This window comes from Camelina sativa, chromosome 13 (genome assembly GCF_000633955.1).
Source record: "Camelina sativa cultivar DH55 chromosome 13, Cs, whole genome shotgun sequence".
NCBI lineage: Eukaryota > Viridiplantae > Streptophyta > Magnoliopsida > Brassicales > Brassicaceae > Camelina > Camelina sativa.
Window position 1 is genome coordinate 7,955,354 of NC_025697.1, and position 21,322 is coordinate 7,976,675.

The 21,322-nt window shown below is 36.2% G+C and overlaps 3 protein-coding genes and 1 pseudogene across 7 annotated transcripts; 1 reads left to right on the plus strand and 3 right to left on the minus strand.

The window, feature by feature from the left end:
* LOC104735891 (ubiquitin hydrolase B-like) lies at window positions 1,401-3,059 on the plus strand. 3 transcript variants are annotated; one of them, XM_010455760.2, is made up of 5 exons: window positions 1,401-1,535; window positions 1,952-2,069; window positions 2,151-2,203; window positions 2,343-2,540; window positions 2,742-3,059. In XM_010455760.2, the coding sequence occupies exons 1-5, from the start codon at window positions 1,527-1,529 to the stop codon at window positions 2,784-2,786; spliced, it is 423 nt and encodes a 140-aa protein (XP_010454062.1). In that variant the 5' UTR covers window positions 1,401-1,526; the 3' UTR covers window positions 2,787-3,059. The 3 variants fall into 3 exon arrangements, with proteins under 3 accessions (XP_010454062.1, XP_010454061.1, XP_010454063.1); XM_010455759.2 differs by having other exon boundaries at window positions 1,411-1,535; window positions 1,952-2,203; XM_010455761.2 differs by lacking the exon at window positions 1,401-1,535 and adding an exon at window positions 1,565-1,742 and having other exon boundaries at window positions 1,952-2,203.
* On the minus strand, window positions 4,253-6,099 carry LOC104735892 (putative U-box domain-containing protein 46). The gene is made up of 2 exons (XM_010455762.2): window positions 5,689-6,099; window positions 4,253-5,487 (listed from the first exon to the last, which is right to left on the minus strand). Exons 1-2 carry the CDS (start codon window positions 5,995-5,997, stop codon window positions 4,393-4,395), a joined length of 1,404 nt encoding a protein of 467 aa, XP_010454064.1. The 5' UTR covers window positions 5,998-6,099; the 3' UTR covers window positions 4,253-4,392.
* On the minus strand, window positions 11,944-16,794 carry LOC104735893 (annotated as a pseudogene).
* On the minus strand, window positions 16,296-20,738 carry LOC104735894 (putative disease resistance protein At4g11170). Of its 3 annotated transcripts, none has more exons than XM_019234811.1 (6): window positions 20,098-20,738; window positions 18,852-19,959; window positions 18,460-18,762; window positions 17,320-18,367; window positions 16,804-17,159; window positions 16,296-16,607 (listed from the first exon to the last, which is right to left on the minus strand). In XM_019234811.1, exons 1-4 carry the CDS (start codon window positions 20,565-20,567, stop codon window positions 17,528-17,530), a joined length of 2,721 nt encoding a protein of 906 aa, XP_019090356.1. In that variant the 5' UTR covers window positions 20,568-20,738; the 3' UTR covers window positions 16,296-16,607; window positions 16,804-17,159; window positions 17,320-17,527. The 3 variants fall into 3 exon arrangements, with proteins under 3 accessions (XP_019090356.1, XP_019090357.1, XP_019090355.1); XM_019234812.1 differs by having other exon boundaries at window positions 16,804-16,871; window positions 16,961-18,367; XM_019234810.1 differs by having other exon boundaries at window positions 16,804-18,367.

Here is a 21,322-nt window from a genome sequence, read left to right on the forward strand (position 1 = left end):
ATGAAAGACACACAACAAATCAAACACACACAACAAATCAAAGACACACGACGAATCAAAGACACAACGGATCAAGTAGTTTAACTGTTTATGGCTTAAAGAGAACAAAGATTTCGCCTTATTTTGGTTTGTTTTAAACGAGAACAACTTACAAAAGATTAAGATAGAAGAACTTACACTGGATCGATTGAGAACACGGTTGATCGAGACAAGAACACACAAGATCGAACAGAAAATCGAAGTTCTTCTCTCAGTCGCCGCAAAGACAGAGAGTTTAGATAGATTAGGTTAGATTAGTAACTAATGAAATAAACCGGATTATTAGCTTAAATAGCTAGGGTTTAATTTCGGGTTTCCGTCGGTTATGCCTCTCCGAACCGAACCGATTACATAACCGAAATTCTCTTATAACCATTCCGATCAGAATGCGAAATCAAATAAAACCGAACTGAATTGTCCGAATCTCGGTTCGGTTTGGTTTGGGTTGGATTGCTAGGCCTAATGATAACCAATAAAGAACCATCACTGATCTATGTATTCAATTAAAAATTCTGTCCATCATAAGAAAAAATAAAAATAAAAATTCAGGAATTCCATGTGAAAAGGTGGGCCGACAATATAATAGTCAATCATAACGATAGTAAGAACGTAAACATAGAGTTAGATGCGTATTCATATAACATTATGATATATGCTGCTAATTCATTTTTTTTTGTTCTTCTTCTAATATAAAGTGGACACTTTTGTCAACAAAGAGGGTAGAATTTTTTTTTAATGGGTGTGTAACGTAAAAGTAAATGTGTCTCTCACTGACAAAGCCTAATTAATAAAAAGCCGTAGTCTATGTAACGCGTTTCTTTCTCCTCTTTTTACCATCTTCCGCTACACTAATCTTCGATCACTTTTGTTCGAAAACTCTGAAAAGCTTAAATCTACAGGAGTATATGGTATTGTGAAAGTTATGATTAATCTTATATATCGTCAGTTCTATTAATATATGTATCAATGAAGTTGTATTTAAATTTGGATCCCTTAAAAATCAGTAAAATGATGGTTGTAAACTAACTGTAATTATCAAATTTTATTTGTAAATTTATTATGTTTACAACTATAAATAAAATATGTAAAAACCTATTGTGTACATTGGATTTTCTTATAAAGGTGACCTAGTAAAGTGGATTGAACTGAACTAAAACTATAACACATAAAGTTTAGAAACGTAAGAACTTGAATTCAAGATCTATCCAATTGATTTTTCTCCCCAAGCAAACCAACTTAGAAGATATTCTACTCTTACAATATGTCTATATAATAAGATATTATAAAAAACAAAATTGTGTCTATCTATATCATAGTTGACTGTTTAGACTTTTTAGAGTATGGCCAATTTCTTCTTTGCCTACATACCCCACTTCTATTATAAAAGACAGTAACCTTTCTGGAGATCACTCTTTCTTATTTTGTGTGTTAGTGCGTTGAGAGATAGAAAGATAGAGATAGAGAAAGAGAAAGAGAAAGAAATCGCCATGGCTCATGTAAGTGATCTTCTTTCATCCCTTTTCCTTGTTTTTTCTGTCGTCGTCTTTAACATTCTAAAAAAATCCCCTCTCTCGTTTTATTTCTTCATCAAGATCGTCAAAACCTGCCTAACAGTGTCTTCCTCATCTCTCTCTTACTTGGAATCCACATTCATAGATACACTAAGTGCCAAACTTAGTCACGTGTTTTGCTCTTCATATAAAGTTCTTGACCCTAACATCCTTTGTTGTTTCTTGTGGTTTATTGAATCTAGAATCCATGTGGGTTCTTGATTCCCCTGATTCTTGTTCTTGATTCTCGATTCTTTGAGTATCTGAATGTTGTCAAGGGTTCTTGAGTCTTCTATATGGGTTCTTGATTAGAGATTAAGCAAAAATTTTGTACTAATAATAAATTTGGATGAAATCAACAGGGACAGGGGAGATATGATAATTACAAGAAGAAAAGTGGACAGATTCCGCGGTTTGGAGAATGGGATGAAGCAAATGAGATGCCAATAACACAATACTTTGAGAATCCAAGACAAGCTGGTCTGCTTCGTAACCATAATTACACCACCACTTCTTCTTCTTCCACTACCACTTCATCTTCATCTTCCTCTTCTTCTGCAGAAGCCCTAAAGCTTGCTTCTCACCGTCCACGTCACCACCATCCTTCAAGACAGGTTCATTCACTTAATCATCATTATTTTATCCTTCTTGATTATATAAATATAATTATACTAATATTTAATTAACTCGATAAATGTAATTATCTAAAGTCTAAAGAACGCGTTATTGTTTGGTGGTAATGACTTGCCGTAGACGGCGGGGGGGACGAGGGAGAAAAGAGGACCACAAAGGCGTGTGCGTGACGTGAGTGCACAGACAGACAAGTATTACATTGACGTCAACGGAGTCAAGCAGTTTCAAAACGACGTCGCTCCCATTTCAAAGCCACCTAAGCCAGTTGATGAAGATCTCTACAAGATTCCTCCTGAACTCATCAATTCTTCAACAAGGGTATAGTGCACTATCTCGCACATAAATTTTTCTTAATACTAGTTAAACAAAAAAAAAAGAAGATATCATGGTACAAATACAAAATGTCTTCTAAAAGATTACTTGTTATCTTATCAGAAATTTTCTATTTTATATCACTTTTTCTTTACTTTACGTTATTGCTAAAAGGAACTATTTATATATAAAATTTTGGTGTTGCAGAAGAGAAGGCCTAGCTTTTTAGCTTGTTTGGTTCCATGCGCATGAATTGAAAAAGAAGAATGAAGAGAAGGAGAAGAAGAGAAAAAAAGTAGGATCATGAATGAATAATGTAATTTGGTTTGTTTGTTTTTTTTGTTGTTGTTTAAAATTTCATTTAATATACATATATGATATATACGTGGATTGGCAGAAAAAAAAAAAAAAAAGAGAGAGCACACTAATGGTTTATAGAAAAAAGAGGCACAAAGTAACATCATAGTAGTCCTTTGTCGCTTATTGCATATCTACTTTATAAGATTTCCTCTCGTTCTTTTGTCACGTACGTACGTTCTCAACACTTTTGGTGTGTGTTATTTGTAAGAGAGTTTTAATGAGAACTAAATCTTTAATTGAAAACCCATAGATTGATTGAGTAAAAGAAAACTACACTTCCAAAAAAAACGACCTAACCCAATTTTATTCTTTTCAAGTATGCCTTACTAGTTCATCAAATTTACCAAATTCACAACAAGACATTACAGTCGATGTGTAGTCATAGTCTAACGTATATAATTACATATGTTCATGAAATAAAATCATTGTAAAAGTAACAATAAATGTACCGTAGTAAATCATTGATGGTTGTTGATCGAACTACTGTAACAATAAATATTCTTTGGGCCTAAAGGTAAAAAAGAAGATCCAAAACAAAGAAGTAACAAATCACATTACGAGTAACAAAAGTCATTGGTAGATGGCCTAACCAACCCCACTATATATTATCTCTTGAAGTCAAATATCACTTATGCCACTTTTGATTTTTGATTATCCCGTGACCCGAATTTATGAGAGAGAGCCTATCGTGTTAATCAAACTGTGGGTAAACATATTCTTTTTTAAATACTACTATAGTTTTGAATACTATAGAATGTGTTTTGTATACATACGCCTGTTGAACAACGGTGTATAATAAGAAACAAGTGATGGGTGATGTGATTGGTGAATGTGGTCTTGCTATAAAGTCATCACATTGATTTGATTCTCCATGTTACATCACCCGGCTTTTGTTTTTTCCTTTCCCAATTTTATCCCCACATTATCTTCAACCAATTACCACCGACGCCCTTGTCAAGTTTCTTAAACATGATAGGTTTAACCCCACCACAATTACTTTTTTACCAAGTAATCAATCAATCTTCTGAAACAAATGTACATTAATTATTTTTAATCATCAAATAAATTACATGTTATACATTTGTTTGTTACTTTCGGTTGATTGGATTAGAGTCGACTTAGCCATACCATACATATGAGGAGACTATGACCGGCCATATAACCCGCCGTGTATTGTTACATTCCTAAGCCAAGCCACCCATTCAGTTGACCTATATTCGACATATGTACTTTACTACCATTATAACATACACCACAAAAAGACCAAACTCTGCTTTTGTAATCCTGAATTCACGATCGTGAATCAGAGAGTCAATTAAGAGTAAGAAGAGTTAAGAAGAAAAATCAGAGAGACTATATATATACACCTTTTCCTTCTATATTTTAACTTCTACACTTTCTATGATTATTTTTGCTATCAATCTTTGGATAGGTAAGGTAAGAAGAGTTAAGTTTGCAGCAAAATTATTTACGTATTAACAAGACCTGATTCCTTCCTTCATGCCCTCTGTGGCTCTTTACCAGTAACGAATCTCTTAATCCACTGTAAAATCCCTTGTGCTTTTCTCACCGCACGAACTGATCCTTGCTTCGCAAGTTTCGTAAATGTCCCGTGTTGATTCTCCTCTTCTCCCACCACTTTCAGTCTGAACCTGTCTCTGTTTCTATCACACATGTTGAAGACGATCACTACAGCGTTCTCACCATTCAGCAAGCTACTCGGTTTCCTCAAGATACTGAACAGATCATAGATAAACCCTAGATGATCCATTTCCTCAATAGCCCCGGTGTGAGTAGAGATCAACGCCAAGAGAGATAACAACTCATCCACATTGCTTCCCGCTTTGATCTTTTTGGTTGCCGCACGAATCAGACCCGCTGAAACAACCTTTTCCTTGTTCTCTAATACAATACAGAGGTTAAAGACAGTGGAGGTAGCTTCTCTTGTAGCTAACATATCACCCTCTTCGATAAGATCAATCAGCGCCTTGACTGCTTCCGAGTTCCCAATGATGATCTTGTTAGAATCAATAGCTGAAAGTGACGATAAAGTCGCTGCAGCGTTTCTTCGTGCCTCAGCTGTCCCCTGTTTCAAACACTTTGTAAGCAAAGGGATCACGAGACTGTTCTCAGCAATTACTGTTTTATTCTTCTCAAGAATCGAGAGGTTGAACAACGCTGTGACAATATCCTCCTGAAGCTCGGGGTTCAAGTCTACTCCCTCACCCAAAGTAGAGAGCGGACTGAGCAACCTAGTGATCGAATCATTGATCCCAGCGACAAAGAAGACACGGACATTTGCAAATTTCTTGGTCTGACGGCGCAGCTCTTTGGCAGCTTCAATCTGATCCGTAACCGAGGAGGAAGAGTAAACCCGCTGAAGCAGTGCTTCGATGTCACTAGTGAACAGCTCAGTAACTATCTCATCAGAGGGACGTTTTAGCCGATCAACTTTGTTAACAAGACACCATTGCGTAATCAAGTCATTGATCAAATGGTTTGGTATCCAAAAACAGTGAGAGAGGACTTCTTTGCTTTTGGGACATGTACGTTCATGCTTTAGCCACTCTGTTATATATCTCTTTTCATACGTCTGCACACAAAAAAAAAACAAAACAAAACAAAACAAAATAACCAAAATCAACACAAACATCAGAATCTTGCATCTTGAATTCATAACTTCTCCCAAAAAGATTCGATGCATCAAAATCAAAACACATGCAAACAAAAAGAGATGAGCAAAATCGAAGCAAGAATCACAAGAAATAGAGAGGGAAAGAAGATAAAACCTGACCTGGCCAGAAGCGATGATCACAGGTTCGATCATGATCGTATTAGAGAGTGTACATATAAACTCTTTCGGCACCTTAACCGGAGAAGTATGATCATCAGATTCCGGTTTAGTCGTTTCTGCTCTCGTCCTTAGACAATTCAAGATTCTGATCGCTTTCACAACTCCAAAACAAGAAGCAGCTTCTTCATCAGTCGTCTCACCACGATCTTTGCTTTTCCTTCCTCCGTCGTTTATAATCTCCGTCAGTACCTTCTGTAACTCCCGCCTCAGTGTATCGGCGGCGTTTGCTTCCGTCGTCGAATTCGCCATCTCAGCCGCAAATTTCTCGACGAACTCAAAGCAAAAAAAAAAAAAACCCTAGAAACTTCGTGGAATTTGCAATTTACAGAGATGAATCAGTTTTTTTTTTTTTTTTTTAGTTTTTGGAATTTTTGAGTTTTATGCATTCATTTCATTCATCTTCTTCTTGTTTTTTTGTTACTTAATTTTAATTAGACTTTGATTATGGTTTTAATTACGTATGATGCCACGTGTGTATTTAGGCTGCCACGTCATTACATCATTCTCAGCATACTTTTTTGGGAAATAGCTTTTTTAGCTAACAGACGGCTTTGATTGGTCATCGAAATTTTAAGATTCTGTGATTAATTAAAAAATTCTTAATAAGCATGCTTTGATTTTTTTACCTAATTAAGAATTCCGTGTTATGCTTGAACTGTTACTTTTAATTATTCCACTAAATAAAATTGTTTTTAGACCATTAATTTGGTAATTTATAGTGCTCACATTATTTTTTAAAACTCTAGTCTTTTCTTTTCTTGTTTTTTTATTATTATTTAAAATTGTAGTGTTTTAAAAAAAACACTGCAATTAGTGTATACTTTTTTTAAGTTGTATGCTTGTTTTGGTAATGTGAACCACTTACTCGACGCGGTTTACTATTCTGATTGGTAAACGAAAAATGGAGAAGAGCTTAATTTTTTTACTAAATAGGGACATGTTCACACTATAGATTATAGTGATTAACACTTACCCATACATTGCTGTCTGGCACCATATAATACATATTTCCTCTCGTCTCATATTTCAAACATGTTCATCACTATCGATATATCGAAAATATAAGTTTATACTTTTATATATCTATTTTACGGATACTAGAATGTCGGCCCGTGCGTTGCCGCACAGGAAAGTAAAAAACTTGAAATGACTAACATTATTAATTTTACATTTTGAGTGGAAATTTTATGGTAATCCTTTAATTGAATAGTATAAAAGTCAGAAACAATGACTAAGATGAATCAACTAAATTAATTAAATAAAAAATTTGTTGCATATATAAAATCAATTCAATGATAATAAAAAAATAATGTTAAACATATCTGAATCAAGGCTTCTTGAATCATACTCAGATAATCAATTTTGAAAGATATTAACATAAAACAAAATTTAAATCATTGTTTTATCAAAATTTACAAAAAATAATAAGAGAAACACGTAGAAAGAGTTCATAGCTGCAAGTCTCCAATGTTTGCCAAAAAACAAACAAAAAAAAACTGCAAGTCTACAACCAACCAAATTGACTAAAAATATATATCTATGAAAAATTAGAAATCAAAATCAATTGCATAAATTAATACTTGGAAGATATGATCGATGTGGGTATCTTCTTATAATTAAAAGAGGAGTAAGTTTTTTAAAATGTTTGAAATGTTGGCTTTATTTACAGTAATTGCCACTTAGTTATGCAAAAGGGAAAACATTTATCGAAATTGAAAGGAGCAAATTACTTTCGTTTGAAATATTAAGCCAAATTACATGTTTACCTCTCAATCTTTCCTGGCATTTAGCAAATTTGTGATTGATTGCCCACTAAACCCATTAATCTATAAGAATAATAAGTAGAAGTTTGTGTGACCAACACAGTCGGATAAAATGTCTAACCTACAATTTGAAGCCGTGGGGCAATGGTGAATAGAGGGGTGGGGGCTACACCCCAACTAAGGATGTATAAACAAAGAATGATGTAAATGAAGATTCTCAGCCATTGAAGATGAAATATCATTTGGTATGTGTTGATGCGATAAACAACAAATAAATTGATTTGGAAATGAAACGAGATTTGGGCAGACTTTCAGTTTAAATTAATAAAAAAAAACAATGAAGAACAGCGAACTGAATTTTTGTATTGAATATATTTCTTGTACTTGATCAAGGTTTCATGTCCTTCCTCAATCTAAGTTCCCCTATTTAAACACAAAACAATATCCTAAATATTTCTCCGAAGATCTTGGTTCGTGATTCCGCAGTCTCGCAATTGACTCGACGCGCCTCCAAAACAGATCATTTTCCTGGGCTCATAACGGACCCGATAATGATCATTACAACCGAATTTTATTGGGCTTCTCATATGGGCCTGCCTACCGTCGAAACCCAACCCCAACAGTATGGCAAATGGAGAATGAAAACTTTTGAAATCGAAGAGGCAATTGGTTTATTAGCCTAAGAAGAAAGTAGGAGCGTGTGTAAACAACAAAGTCGGATAAAATGGCTAACCTGCAATGAGTTTTGAAACCGTGGGTCAATGGTGGCTGCACCCTAATTAAAATATATAACAAAAAATGACGTATATGATGAATCACAAGCATTGAAGATGAGGAAATCTTTGGTATGGTTAATAGAGAATGACATCTTTTAAAATCAAAGAGGCATTTTGTTTGTTGGTATAAGGTTTTAAACATACAAAAAATACTATGAATAAACAGCACCTTTGATTAGAATAAAATGATTCCACACTTTCCCCATAGGCTGGCTATATAAACCATCTGAAGTGGACCAAAACTAAACCATAGATTAAGGTTGTGAATGGAGACATCATAAAAGCTTTTTTGGAAGATGTTTTTGTGAAACTCGGGTAAAGTCACAATTCATGTAAAAAAATATTAATTTGCGTTTTTCAAAAAAAAAAGTAATTCACAGTTTTATCTAATATTTTTTGCCTTGGACCGTCTTTATAATCAACAATGCCTTTTATCCAACGGATTTGAAACTGCAACAGTACTACAATGTTTTTTTAATAATTTTAATACAGATATATGTTCTCTCTCTTTTATTTTGTGGCAAAACAAATTTACAAAAAAATAATCTTCTTCTCTTCTTTCTCTATTAAATTATAAAAAATTAAAAAAATAAAAAACCAAAATGTTAATAACTTATGAATAATATTATTAATTGGGTACAAAAATATTTACATAAGAAGCTAAATTTTAATTTAAATAAAATTTGGGTATTTATGGTTCTAAATATTTTTTTAATTAACACAAAAGATATAGAAGTTTGCAGTTATATTAATTATTTATATTTTTACTAATCTACTCGTACAAATATTATAGTAACAATATATATATATATATATATAAGTTTGTTATGAACCACAATTATTCTTTTCACCAATGAAAAATTGTTTTGTACTGCTAATTCGGTATAAACCGCACTTATCCCGTAAATATATTTATCTCCGCATGAACCACAGTTGAACCGTACTGTACTATCAATTTTTTGTCACGCACAATCAAATACACCGTTACCATTCGGACCTAAATCGATGTAGTTGTTCATCTGATGTTGTGACTTGCGACGATGATGTAACATATCTAAAAGTTCTTTTATTTTTGAAATTATTTGTTAGCAGATTAGAAGCAACATTTCACTCTCGTCCCATTGATTTAGAAATTAAAAAATTCAAAATGGAATAGTTTTTTTTTTGGATCAAAAATTGAAGAGTTAAGTACATAATAGTAGAAAACAATTGTTTTGTTTTGAGATAAAAACATATAGCCATATAATCAGAACATTCATTGAGATGATGTAAAGAAAAACTAAAGAAACATATTCCTCAGCGTCTTGGCTTTCCTTCTCATCGCCGTTTGTATGTTCTAAAAAACTTGTTTTATATTATATTGATAGCTAACCTAAATCATTAAATTCAAATGGCCTTGCTTCACAATTAAAATAATATTTGTTACAATGTTGTAACAAATATAACCAAATTTAACATGCTTGTTAAATATATTTCACTTTTTCTTTCATTATCGTCACTTCACCTCGTCATAATTGATTATGCTCGACACATCATCCTTAAAAAAGAAAAAATCTAATAGTAACGTCAATACCTTGTCAAAACAGCGCTATATTTTAATGGAAAAAATTGGTGACTAAAAGAATTGAAAACCTAAGATTTACACTCTAAACAAAATAGTAGACGTATCAATGGGCACAAGAGATATGTAGGTTTTTTAATTCAGGAAAAAATACTAACCAACGTTCTGATATGATGCAAGCTCAGAGGGGTTCAGAATGAAGATCAAATGCTTTTTAAGCTATTGAATAAGAAAGTTGGCCTTCGTAAGCCCAGCGATCAGAATAGGCAATAGTGGCGAGAGGAACATCAACATACGGTGTGATTGACCTGAAACAGAATTCCAATCTGTTAGCAAATTCTGTTTTAACCCATTATAAAGAGTGAAATCATTTAAAACACAACTTCCTAGCGTGATGTAAGAAAAAAAAAATCTTATTTAATGTCTCCATCATGACACAGTAATTTTGCCCCCTTCTAGTATATCCTACTTCTAAAAAGCTATCATACCTTTTCAACTTCTCTAATCAGGAGTAAATAACTAAACCACAACATAAACACAAACAGAGAACTCAAGTAAACCCAAAAGGGATAACAAAATCCAAACTTTCCGTTTCCCATACTGTTGCAGAAGTAAATCAAACAAAAGATACGATAATGAGAGATGGTGAGACAGTGGATAAATCTCACATCGTAATTAATAACCTTTTACTATGAACAATCCGAAGTATGTACAACCCAATTCTCACGTTTTTTCAAAGTTTAAAGAAAAAAATCTTTCTTCATTATAACATAATTTTTCATATGAAAATTTAGGCGATATTTATAATCCACATGGCTTAATATCTAATTATCATGTGGTTACATAACTTTCCTAATTTATGAATCAACAAAAATTAAAGGTGAGAAATATGAAGTTTCTCAGGAGGAATAACGAAATTTTAAAATGCTACTAGACAAAACGGAATAAAATCAAAACTGTGAAAATGTGTGCCTTGTGAGAATAAAGAATCGCAACCAAAACCGACTGCGTGTCGCTAGTGAGAAGTGAGTCTACGACGAGGTTGTGACAAAAGGAATCACAATTCACGAAAACTAATACAACTTTCAGAAGAGGGAACAACACCACTTTTTGTTTCATGGTTGTTTACGTTTAGGTATATAAATCAGTATGAAGAGGCATAATTAAAGGTGGTGAAAAATGAGAATAAAAAGAGGCGATGCTTCACATAAGACGTGAACAAAAGGTTGCAATTGAAAGACACATCTTTTGGTTTAGTAGAAAGAGGTGATGCTTCACATAAACGTGAACAAAAGGTTGCGATTGAAAGACACATTCTTGGTTTAGTGACTTTTAGCAAACATAAAAAATCACAGCCGCTGGATAAAGATAAAGACAAACCTCAATCGTTAGATTAGAAAGATGACAAAAAAATGAGTTTGCTATTATATATAGATAGAATAGTCTACTTGTTTTGAGTTGTTTTGGATTGTTGCTCATCAAAAAAAAGTAAACCACACGATTTACATTTCTTGTGGTTTTAGTTTGAGTATACGAAAAATGAGCAACATTTTGGAGTATGTTACTTTTTTTTTTTTCGCCAAGTATTGAATTAAAAAATGCCTTCAATTTTTTAAGAAATTGAGCAATGTTGTGGACTGGCCTATATAGTTCTCAACAAGTGTTGTTCGTTTATCCCAACCAAATGATAAGCTTTGTTGAACACGATTTAGACGATTAATTAAAATATACGAAAAGAAATATTATGACAAAAGTCAAATGAGTTCTGAGTTCATTTATAAAAGAAGAAAAAAGAGAGTCAAATGAGTTCTGGCTTGAGAGGGAATAAAAATGGATGGGAGGGATCAAGGTGTGTGCCGTTTCATGAATATGACACTGAACAGCTGAGCATTTAGAAGGATACAAGAGATAACATCCACACGACTTGCTGGTTTTGCGGGAGTCTCCATTAATTGTGTGTGACTCACATTTACAGGTCGGTGTTTCTATATGCCTATATATATGTCATGATTATGCTACTTTTTTGGTCCCAATTTTCAACTAGCATGCATCACTCTTTGTGCTATTTACCCTTTTAAGTTTAACGGTCGACAAAAAACGAAACGTATATGTATAATATTTTTTAAGCTAATCGATAAAGATCTTCTACTTTGTATACTTGAAGCCAAGAGAGAAAAGGGAGACAAATTGTTAAAATGATGCATATATCAGAGAGTGTGAGACATCAAAACTAGGATCTGGATCCAATGACGTGAACTTTTGATTTTGAATATATCAGTGATCATGTGATGCATCTCTGGGCGCACTTCGTTCTCAGTGAACATCTTCATCCACTGTAAAATATCTTGTGCTTGTAAAGACTAGAGAGTAAGAGAGTAAGAGAGTAAGAGGCTCTTGTTTTATTTCTAAGAAAGAGTAAAATAGAGAGAACAAGAGCATGAGTCAGCTGACCTCAAAGAGGTGTGAGTGAGGTCAAAAACCAACATCATCACCTAGGCAAGACTACATCTCATCGGTTTCTTCCTCCTCGTCTCACCATCATCAGTTCATCATTGATCTCTTTCTTCAGCTTCATTGTTTTTTTCCATGTTTCTGTCCATACAGTCTTCGTCTTCAGTTTCTTCTCCGTCAAGAGTACGATGACGAACCTCCAAAAGTTGTACACCATAGGCTTTCACGTTCCAGAATTTTGCATAGACCACGAAGTCAAACAAAAGCTCGCTGACAGTGGCTTCAGGAAATCTTGGTTTAGAGAGAAAGAACCTTCAAATATATACAGACCATTTGGCCTCTCTGTAAATCCACGTAGATCTGGTACATAGGGACGGGTTGATCCATATGGAACAATAAAGCCATTCTGTTTACCCCTGACGTTACAAGTCACCGAAGAGTCCTCCCTCCAATAATCACCATCATCCTTCACATCTTCATAATTCGGATGGCAGCCAGTAGTTGACAGCAACATGCAAGCTTTATATCTCAAAAATGAAGGAAGACGCCTTGGAGTCAAGTTGATAGTTAAGGAGTGCAAAGTAGATTGGTGAGTGAAGTGTGCAGGAACTTCTTCACCGGGTAAGAGGGCATATCTGCAAGCTGATGTCTGGATGAGCTTTCTCGCATCCGGATTCAGACTGATGCAGTTAACGAAGTTTAAACAAATCTCTGGGTTTGGAAAGGGGCCGTCTATTTTCTTCAAGGATATGCAGTCTTCTGCCTTAAGAGAATAAAGGGTACCCGGAAGCTGTGGAAGTGTTACGAGTTTTGTACAGTCGCTGATATCAAGCTCCATTATTCTGGAGAGATGTGTGATGCAATTTGGAAGAGTCTTGTACCTATTGCAACTGAAATTTAATAGAAGAGGAGATGTAAAAGCCTTCATGGGTAGACATATCGGTATAATCTTATGAGCATGGAAGTCTGACTTTAAAGACCAATGCGTCACGACGATCTTTGCACTAAAACAGTCAGCATCGCCATCTTCATCATCGTAATTATCACAATATTCACCATCACCATGACTATCACCGTCATCTTCATCCTCACCATCCTCTCTACCATCAATATCCTCATTATCCTTACTATCATCATTATCATCCCCGTCAACGTCATAGAAACTCAAATCAAAACTAAACCAGCGAGCATTTTTATGCTCACCATCGTAATTATCACAATCCTCAACATCACCATGACCATGAATATTAGTATCACAATCCTCACCATGACCATGACCATGACCATTAGTATCACCGTCAACTGCTTCATCTTCATCCTCACCATTCTCATTATCCTTTCCATCATCATCATCCCCATCATCGTGATAAAGAATCGAACCAAAACTCAAACCAAGTACTTCAAGATTCTCTAACTTCGAAATGTTTGGAGATATCAAGTTCAGTTTCTTGCATCTATGCATCAGAAGTTTACGCAGATGAATTAGATTCCCAATCCATGGAGGAATCTCCTATATCCCTGTCTTGCTCAACTCCAACTCCACAATGCTGTCAGGAACATATGGGAACTCCTTGAGATTTCTACACCCTAACATATTCAAGCTATGAAGACAAGACCAAAAGCTGATTGATGATGAAGGAAATTCCTCTATAGCCGTACTTCTCAGATTGATGTTGGTAGGAAACGCCTCTAGCTTTTTACATCCATGCAAATCCCAGTACGGCAATTTGTGAAGGTTCCCAACAGAGGAGGGGAGTCTCACCAATTCCGAGCAGTTGCGGAGATTAAACTCCTTTAGATTAACTAACCTACCGATAGAAGACGGGAGTTCCTCCAAACTTGCGCAATCCAAAAGACTAAAAAATTGGAGACTTGTGGCATTGCCGATAGAGAAAGGGAGCTCCTTTAAAAGGCAACAACCGCCAAGGTTCAATCTCGTAAGCTTAGTGGCATTACCTATAGAGGTGGTGAGCTCTAGCAAACTTTCGCAGCCAAATATATTTAGTTCCTCGAGATTAGTGACTTTTGAGAGATCAGGAATCTCTTTCAGATTCTTGGAATGTCTCAAATCCATCCGCTTAAGATGTTGGAGCAGCTACAGATTAAAAAAAAAAGAAAGCAAAAAAGGTAAATTTTAGAGAAATGACTAATCGCGCTTCACACAATAGAACAAAATATGCCAACTGCTTACTTTGATTCCCTCCCAAAGCTTCTCAAGTTTGCTTCGACGCATTGTAAGTTCGATAAGAAACTTGCCGGAGAACTTAGAAGGCCAAACTCTCAATGGACAGCAATCCCAATGTAATAATCTGAGTTTGTCGGGTAGACAGTTGAGACCTTCGGGTAAGCATAAGCTACTAGAGTGGACGCTTTCGGGTAAGCATAAGGTACTAACGTAGCCTTCAGGTAAGCATAAGCTACCACAGCCGACGCTCTCGGGTAACAATAAGCTACTAACGTAGCCAATTTCGGGGTAGCTTGACCTATTAGAGCTGATTACTAAAAGCTGGAGATTATTCATCTTGTCGAAAGCCTTTTCACTTATTTTGACTTCTTGTTCTATATCTGGAGGATGGAATATGATGCCTAGAACAGTTCCAGAACCCTAATTCAAAAGGAAAAAAAATCTCAGCCCTAAAAACCCAAGGAAACAGCAGAGTGCAGGTGTAAAAAGAATACTTACAATATTTTCATCAAGTAAATCACAAATCTCTGCGGAATTCATCAAGAACTGTCGTTTTCCAGGCTCGTCAACAGATTGTTGATAGACAATTTCTATACCCATTTGTTGCAGTAAACGAGGCATCTGCAAGTAGTGTCCATATTCTGTAGTAGAGATGAGAGATTTATGAGCTAAGATTTGAATGCCAAGGTTGACTTCCAAACCACTGTTTGCAAGCCATCTTTTACAGTAATCCACCTTGAAACCAACAAAGAAAAATATACAGAAAAAGAGTTTTATCTTTATTGTTTAAGACGTCGTAACTAAATCTTAAAGATGATTCAATTTCTCCGTCAAGGCTAGACCTGAGCCTTGGTAGTGCGTCTATCCACTCGTCCATGGACATTCCTCGTAGATACGATCCCATAACGCTTAGGCCTAGCGGTAGTTCACCTGCAAGTTCAATAACTTCCCAAGCAAGCTCTTCAAAACCATCATATGGGGACTTCTGACCAAAAGCATATAGGCTGAAGATTTGAAGAGCCTCATATCCTGTTGGAAGTTTTATCTCGTAAATATGACTGATCCCGTGTGCCTTGAAGAGTTTTCTATCTTCGGTTATAATGATAATCCTACTTCCATTGCCAAACCATCCAGGCTGGTTTGCCAGTGCATTTTAGTTGCCATAAGCTATCTACTCCATCAAGAACAACCAATACTTTTTTATCTCCCAGCTTTTCTTGAGCCACTCGTAAGTGAGAAACCTCAATATCCCTTTGGCTGAAAATTTGAGACAAGAACTGTTTCTGCAAACCCAACTTTAATGGATAGTCCTCATAACAAGGCCTCCCATAGCTTCCTTTGATATTCTCAATAAACGCGCTGAATTTAAAACCACCAGAGATGGTGTTATATAAAACTCTGGCAGTAGTCGTCTTACCAATCCCAGCAGGACCCACTATCCCTATTATCCTCACTTCATCTGATTGTAGGCTCAACAACGATTTTATCTCCGTGATACGAGATCCTAAGCCAATGAAGTCATCAAAATCTCTTGATGGTGTAAAATCCAAAGCACCCATAACATCTGAGGCAATTTTGTTGATAAAATCAGCTTCATTGTACCTAACAAAAACAGAGGCCTCCATTTAAAACCAGAATCATAAAAGAAAAGCTACAACAAAAATATGCAACTGAAAGTAAAAAAAAGTGAACGAACCAGTTGCAGGAGTGATAACCAGCTATACTCGCCGCATCCTTCAAAGCTTGCTTCCATGCCTGCTTCAACTTTTCTGGCTTTCCCACACAAGTTTCGTCAAAGGCCTTTCCAAAATGTCCCGTCTGATTCCTGACATCAGATGGATCCACTTCGTAGAAAATGGGCATCACTGTTTGTTGCTTATTTTCCCTGCACTTCATGATTTCCACTAACTCATCCAAACACCAGCTTGAAGAAGCGTAGTTACGCGAGAGCAAAACAATCGCAACCCTTGATCCTTGGATCGCTAGTCTGAGCTCAGCACCGATAGACTGGCCTCGCTTTATCTCATTATTAATGAAGAGTGTGATTCCCTTGCTGCTGAGCTCTTTCATAATGTGACTAAGAAAGGCTCTGCGGACGTCTCTTCCACAGAAGCTCGGGAATACTTGGTATATCCAATTACGAGACAGAGATGAAGAAGAAGAAGCCATAAATAAAGAGCACGATGAAATAATTAACAATGTCTTTAACAAGCAATGCAAAGAAATAAATAAACAAGGAGACTTTGTATTGGACACATAAGTAAGGCATAACACACATATAAGAGTAACTAGATAAGACTAAAGTAAAGGTTGACTTACAAGGAGAGAGATAGATGCTTCGTTTCTCCAAGAAAATCAACGATGTTGACACATATAGATTTGTCTCCCTTCATCAATTACTACTTATTAAAAATTGCTCCTTACCTTTTCTTTATATTCTCACAATAGACGTATTAAACATACTTCCAGTCCCTACCTTCATCTAATTCTGAGAGCAGGAGGATCTCCTGTTGTTCGCCAATTTGAGGGAGCAACTCAAATCTTCTTGAGATTTCTAAGCGACTGTACAAACTACTAAAAAAAGGTATCCAAAAACAGTGAGAGAGAACTTCTTTGCTTTTGGGACATGTACGTTCATGCTTTAGCCACTCTGTGATATATCTCTTTTCATACGTCTGCACAAAACAGAAAAAACCAAAAAACAACACAAACAACAGAATCTTGCATCTTGAATCATAACTTCTCCAAAAAAATCAAAATCAAAGCACATGCAAACGAGATGAGCAAAATCGAAGCAAGAATCATAAGAAACAGAGAGAGGGAAAAAGATAAGACCTGGCCAGAAGCGATGATCACAGGTTTGATCATGATCGTATTGGAGAGTATACATATAAACTCTTTGGCACTTTAACCGGAGAAGTATTATCATCAGATTCCGGTTTATTTGACTCTGCTCTCTTCCTTAGAATAATTCAGGATTCTAATCGCGTCATCGATCGCTTTCACAACTCCAAAACAAGCATGTTCATCACTATCGTCATAATCATGCCATTCTTCCCCAATCTTCATCGAACCAAATGAAATTATTCTCTATATCACTGGAGATTGTTCCTGATGAATTCAGAAAAGGCAGCTTGCAGTGACGTGTGATACAATCTGGAATGGTGTCAATATAATTGTTCCTGAAATAAAATGGTTGAGGAAGATCAGGGTTATGGATGTTTCTCATCTCCATCACCAGATTATGACAGAACTGAGAGCTCTGGAAGATCTCTACAGGGAAGCTCTCAACGTTTTTGCACCCTAAGAAATCTAGTGTTTCGATATGTTCCAGCCTAGAAATCCCAGAAGAGATGCTTCTTAGCTTCATGCAGCTATTCATCAATAGTTTATTGAGCCGAAAGATTTTTTCGATCCACAAAGGGACTTCTTCGATATCTGTCCTGCTCAAATCCAACCATTCTATAGTGTCTGGAAGACATGGAAATGTCTTAAGGTTCTTGCAGCCTGACATGTCCAATGCTGCCAGACATGGCCAAGAAGCGACTGTTGTGGGAACTTCCTCTATTGCAGTTTCTGAGAGAGAGAGAAATCCAATCTTCGAAGATATTTCTGGAAAACTCTCCAATCGTGAGCATCTATCGAGGTTAAGGATGCTAAGGGATTCCAAGTCCATATTGCAGGGGAAAATTTCTAGTTTTGAGCAATACTTCATGTCAAGAACAACCAATTTATTAAGGTTCTTGATTGAGGAAGGTAGCATCACCAAACTTCGGCAATAACTGAGACAGAGTTCCTCGATGTTTACGGCTTTTGAAAGATCTGGAATCTCCTTTAGATTCTCAGACATACTTAAATCCATATGCTTTAGACTTCTAAGAGGCTAAAACAAACCCACATGAAACAAAGAAAGAAAAACAATCAGATGATTATGTTATGCGAATTGAGAAAGGAGAGCTTTCAGAATTAACTTACTTGTGTTCCTTCCCACAGCTTCTCGAGTTGGCTCTCTCTCATATTGATCACAACAAGAAACTCTGGACGAAAACTCAGAGGCATTGATGTCATGGGGAATGCATCCCAATGCAGCAGCCTAAGTTTACGGGGTAAATAATCCACGCCTCGAGGTAAATGTAGCTCGGTTTGATTTTTACTCGAAAAGGACTTGTAGAATCTTAAAAACAACAGATTATGCATCCCACAAAAAGCTCTTTCATTAAGAAACCAATCATTGATCTTAGATATGTCCAAAGATATGCCCAAAACAGCTCCAGTACCCTGAAACACACAAATATCAATTGAAAGTAACGTTTATGTGAAATTGTAGTGAACTTAAAAATGAAAGTAACGTAGCAAAATTGACTTACAGTGTTATCAACAAGTACATCATATATCTCTGAAGCATCCACTAAGAATTGACGTTTTCCAGGCTCGTCAATGGATTGTTCGCAAACAACTTCTCGACCCAATTGTTCTAGCAAATTGTGCATCGTTATGGTACGATTGCATCTCGATATGTGTATGAGAGACCTATTGGTAAGGACTTCAAGCCCAAAGTTGACATCCAAGCCAGAACTTGCAAGTATTTGCTTCACATAATCAACGTTCTCTCCATTGAATAAACACGCAATATGAAGGAATATAGCCTTATCCTTCTCGTGTAAACCATCATAACCGAATCTTAAAACATTTCTAATATCCTCATTAAGACTGGTTCTGAGTCGAGGCAATGCTAATATTTGCTCATCTTTGCTCATCCCTCGCAGAGAGGACCCCAAAACCTTCAGAGCTAGGGGAAGATAGCCAGCAAGCTTTGTTATTTCAGTAGCAAGCTCCATACAACCATCTGGTGCCGAGCTATCTCCAAATGCAGATTGGCAGAAAATCTGAAGAGATTCACTTCTTGATGGAAAACCCAACTCGTATATGAAATTGATCCCATGCGCTCTGAAAAGCTGTTTGTTTTCCGTGGTCACGATGATCCTACTTCCAGAACCAAACCACTGAGACTGTTTCACTAAGGCATCAAGTTGTTCTAATTTATCAACATCATCAAGAACAACAAGAACTTTCAGATCCTGCAATCTTTCCTTTACCAAACCTAAGTCTTGTATCTTCATATGCTTATGATCAATAACTTCAGACAGAAACTGTTCTTGCAAACCCAATTTGAAGCCATAGCCATCAAGTTCCGATCTCTTAGTACTTCCCTTAACATTCTCCATAAAAATAGTGTGTTGGAAGTTTTTAGAGAGCCGGTTGAATAAAGCTCTGGCAACTGTTGTCTTTCCAATACCTGCAGGACCCCAAATCCCCACCATTTTCACTTCAGTTGATTCCAGACATAACAGAGAATCCATCTCTCTCATATGAGCGTCGATTCCAATTAAATTTTCGGAATCTTGTGATGGTGTAGAATTCAATTCATTTGAAATGGTCATAGCAATCTTGTCAATCATATCTGCTTCATTGTCCCTATCAAGAAGAAAAGATTGATTCCACAAAATCAGCACAGGCACATCAATAACATAATGAGAGCCAAGAATGCAATTTATTCATGTGAATCTGTTTCTTTTTTGTATATTATCACTAAAGAAAATCAGAACAACTAACCAATTTTGAGAAGACTCGCCGGCTATATTAGCCACATAGACCAAAGCTTCTCTCCATTTCTGCTTCACTTCCTCATCTGGCTGTCCTTCACATGCTTCCTTAAACGCATTTCCAAAATCTCCCCTTAGTTTCCTCACATCAGATGGATCCACCTCGTAGAAAACAGGCATGACCTTCTGGCTAACTTTCTTTATCTCCACCAACTCATTCAAACACCAGCTTGAAGATGCATAGGTTCGCGACAGCACTACAACTGCGATCCTAGATTCCCTTATAGCTTGTACGAGCTCAGAACTGATGATTTGGCTTCTCTTGATATCATTGTCTATGAACGTACGGATTCCCTTACGCTGGAACTCCTTGAGCAGGTGGCTGAGAAAGGTTCTGCGGACTTCTTTGCCGCTGAAGCTTGGGAACACATGGTGCCTCCAATGGCAAGACTGCAGTGACAATGATGAAGAAACTGCCATGGGAGAAGTGCGGAAACGGTATAAGCTTATAATCCTTGTTTGTTTTATTTGGAAAGGTAAGTTACCACATATCTCGAGAGATTGATACGTCTTTCATCTTTGAGTGGCTGGCTTGTCCTCTTCGAATTTGGGTCAACACTAGAGAAACGCGTTCATATGGTTGACTTTTTGCCTCATATTTGCTTTGTACCGACATAAGAGTTGTAATTTCAGTTTAGAAGTAGTGGAATCACGAAAACCTTTTTGCCAGAAGTACTTTAAAAGAGGCTCATACCTCTCTTCAGGTTGAGGAGATGAGTTCGACACTTCAACCAAAATCTTCCGGTTGTCACTTTTGAAACATGTTTTATGTTCAGGATCAGTAAGTTATTTGATGAAATATTCTTTGATTGAGTACTCCAAGCCAGAACGGGGTTACAATTCTAATCTCGTTAATCAAATACTAAATTCCAATAAACAGACAAACCAAATTTGCTTTGCGAAGATCATTTTTTTTTGTGAAATCCAATAAAAGCAAGTCAAGAGGGAAAAAGCCTTAACATATGTAAACAGCTCAGCTAGCATAGTCGTATACGCAAATGGTAAAATCGAATCCACACATGAAAATAAGATCAACCTAATCAATAAGCAAGCATAGTCGAAACTCGAGAATCTACTCAAGAGCAAGTACGACTAACTAGTAACTACACTAACATTTCGCCCATTTGTTCAATAGAGAATGCATCGCTGTAGTCTATATCCAAGCCACCTTCTCA